The sequence below is a fragment of the Netta rufina genome, assembly GCF_964035555.1.
Source record: "Netta rufina genome assembly, chromosome: 1".
Lineage (NCBI taxonomy): Eukaryota > Metazoa > Chordata > Aves > Anseriformes > Anatidae > Netta > Netta rufina.
This window is the reverse complement of record NC_140123.1, coordinates 54,753,118-54,755,328: the sequence shown is the minus strand read 5'-3', so window position 1 is coordinate 54,755,328 and position 2,211 is coordinate 54,753,118. Positions and strand designations below refer to the sequence as shown.

The 2,211-nt window shown below is 39.8% G+C and overlaps 1 protein-coding gene across 1 annotated transcript; it reads left to right on the top strand.

The window, feature by feature from the left end:
* Positions 1 to 604: 604 nt before the first annotated feature.
* Positions 605 to 1,579, top strand: LOC311217600 (2-oxoglutarate receptor 1-like; the record flags this gene model as incomplete). Its single annotated transcript, XM_084299814.1, has 1 exon — positions 605 to 1,579. One exon carries the CDS (start codon positions 605 to 607, stop codon positions 1,577 to 1,579), a length of 975 nt encoding a protein of 324 aa, XP_084155940.1.
* Positions 1,580 to 2,211: the final 632 nt, after the last annotated feature.

Here is a 2,211-nt window from a genome sequence, read left to right as displayed (position 1 = left end):
TGATAGTCTGATGGCTCCAAGAGAATGAGATCATATTTAGGGGACGAGCCATTACTGTCCAGTTATGGGAGAATCAGATCCTGAAATCTGTCTGAACCCAACATCTTTTGGTTTACATGAAACTAGAATACCATCTCTGATTTCATGAGTACAAAACACTGACTAGCTCACTTTAATGAAGATAAGACGTGGGTACAACTTTGCTTTCTGAAAGGCTATGGCTAATTCAAAGTTTTGTAAAATCTAAGCCCAAACTTTCTCTAGCTTCTTAAATGTCTTTTTTTTTCTACTCTTGCAGGTTTGGGGATAAGCAACATCTTCAGTTGTCATCTTCAGTGCAGGAGATTAAATAGAGCAAAGGTAAAATTAATCATTATCAAAATTTAAGGAAGGGTGGAGGGGGAGGAGAGTGAAATTGGAGCAGGGGGATCTATGTAAAAGTTGTGTGTGTTAACATATCCCTGTTCTTTCCCCCTACTATACCTTGTTTAACATATGACATTTGCTCCAATGATGGAAGATTTAATTGAATTCATTTGTCCTAACAATTCAGTTAAAATTAAACGTCTTATTTTTGTAAAGCTTTAAGAAGATTTCTGCAAACATGGCACCTGAAGGCACAGACAATTTTACTGCTCTGCCAGGCCACGCAGCCTCTTTGACAAGCTGCAAGGATGAAGATTTCTTACAGGTGAAATCGTACCTCTCTGTCCTTTACAGCCTAATCTTCCTGGTGTGCTTCCCAGGGAACATTATGGCCATTTTTATTTATTTTGTCAAGATGAGGCCCTGGAAAAGCAGCACCATCATTATGCTAAACCTGGCAATCACTGACCTACTGTATGTAGCTACGCTTCCTTTCTTTATACACTACTCTGCTAATGGAAATAACTGGATTTTTGGAGACTTCATGTGCAAGTTTATTCACTTTGGTTTCTACTTCAACATGTACAGTGGTATCATCTTCCTGAGCTGCTTCAGCATCTTCCGCTTTTTTGTAGTCGTCCACCCAATTAGATGCGTTTTTGTTCAAAAACGGAGATGGGCAGTGGTGACCTGCATAGTAGTATGGATGATTTCCCTGGTAGCCATCAGCCCCTTGGGCATCTTGATCGCCACGAAGCACATGGAGAACAGGACCATCTGCCCAGACCTGTCTTCTGCTGAGGACTTTTACACTACTCGATGGTATAACTGGCTGCTGACGATGTTTGGCTTCTTCTTGCCCCTGCTGACGGTGACTCTGTGCTACGTGCTCATTATTTACACCTTGGCTACTGGGCCCCACACGCAGACTTGCTATAAGCAGAAGGCTCGCAGACTCGCCATCGTCCTCTTGGTGGTCTTCTACGTGTGCTTCCTCCCCTTTCACATCTTTCGGGGGATTCGGATAGAGCTCCGAGTGCGAGCAGCCAGCTGCCACTTCAAGAACATGATCCTTTTCATGCTTATTCTAGCTAAACCTTTAGCAGCGTTAAATACATTTGGAAACTTACTGCTCTATGTGGTGACAGGAGACAACTTCCAGCAGGCGATCCTCTCACTCCTCAAGTTTTGGACACATAAGAACTTGAAATAGAAGAGATTAATTCCGTAAAAGGGCTATGGAGGTAAGGTACCAAAGCTGCCTGTAACCACGTCTTTGCTCTCACAACACACAACTTAACTTTGCTGATGCCAAAACAGAATTTATCTGCTCTGTGTTTTAGATTTACACATTTATTGTCATCAAAACCAACCAACCAATCAACCAACCAACCAACCAAACAAACAAACAAACAAAAAAAACACTTAAAATATAAAATAAAACTTTAAATAAAACACTAAAAAAAATCATGAAAAATTTGCTGGATTTATTTATTGAATTCTTGGTGTTTCTTTCAGAGAATCCTAAAATCATAGAAGGGCCAACAGTTTCAGCAAAGTATAAAAAAGAAAAAAAAAAAAAAAGTTGCTTATTAGTGGCAGATTCACATAGAGGATAGGTTTAATTTAATTTAATTTTAGTAACTCAGACATTAAGTATCCCATCTAAGGTAGGTGCCTGCCTTTGACTTTCATTACTAGGTTAAAGGTTTGAGTACGTGATCTTAGAGGTCTTTTCCAACCTAAATCATAGAATCATAGAATCATTAAGGTTGGACTGATTCGATTGTTCTACGACTTTTTTTCTAATCAAAGAAGAGAGGTAAGATGCTCCAGAGGGCAATT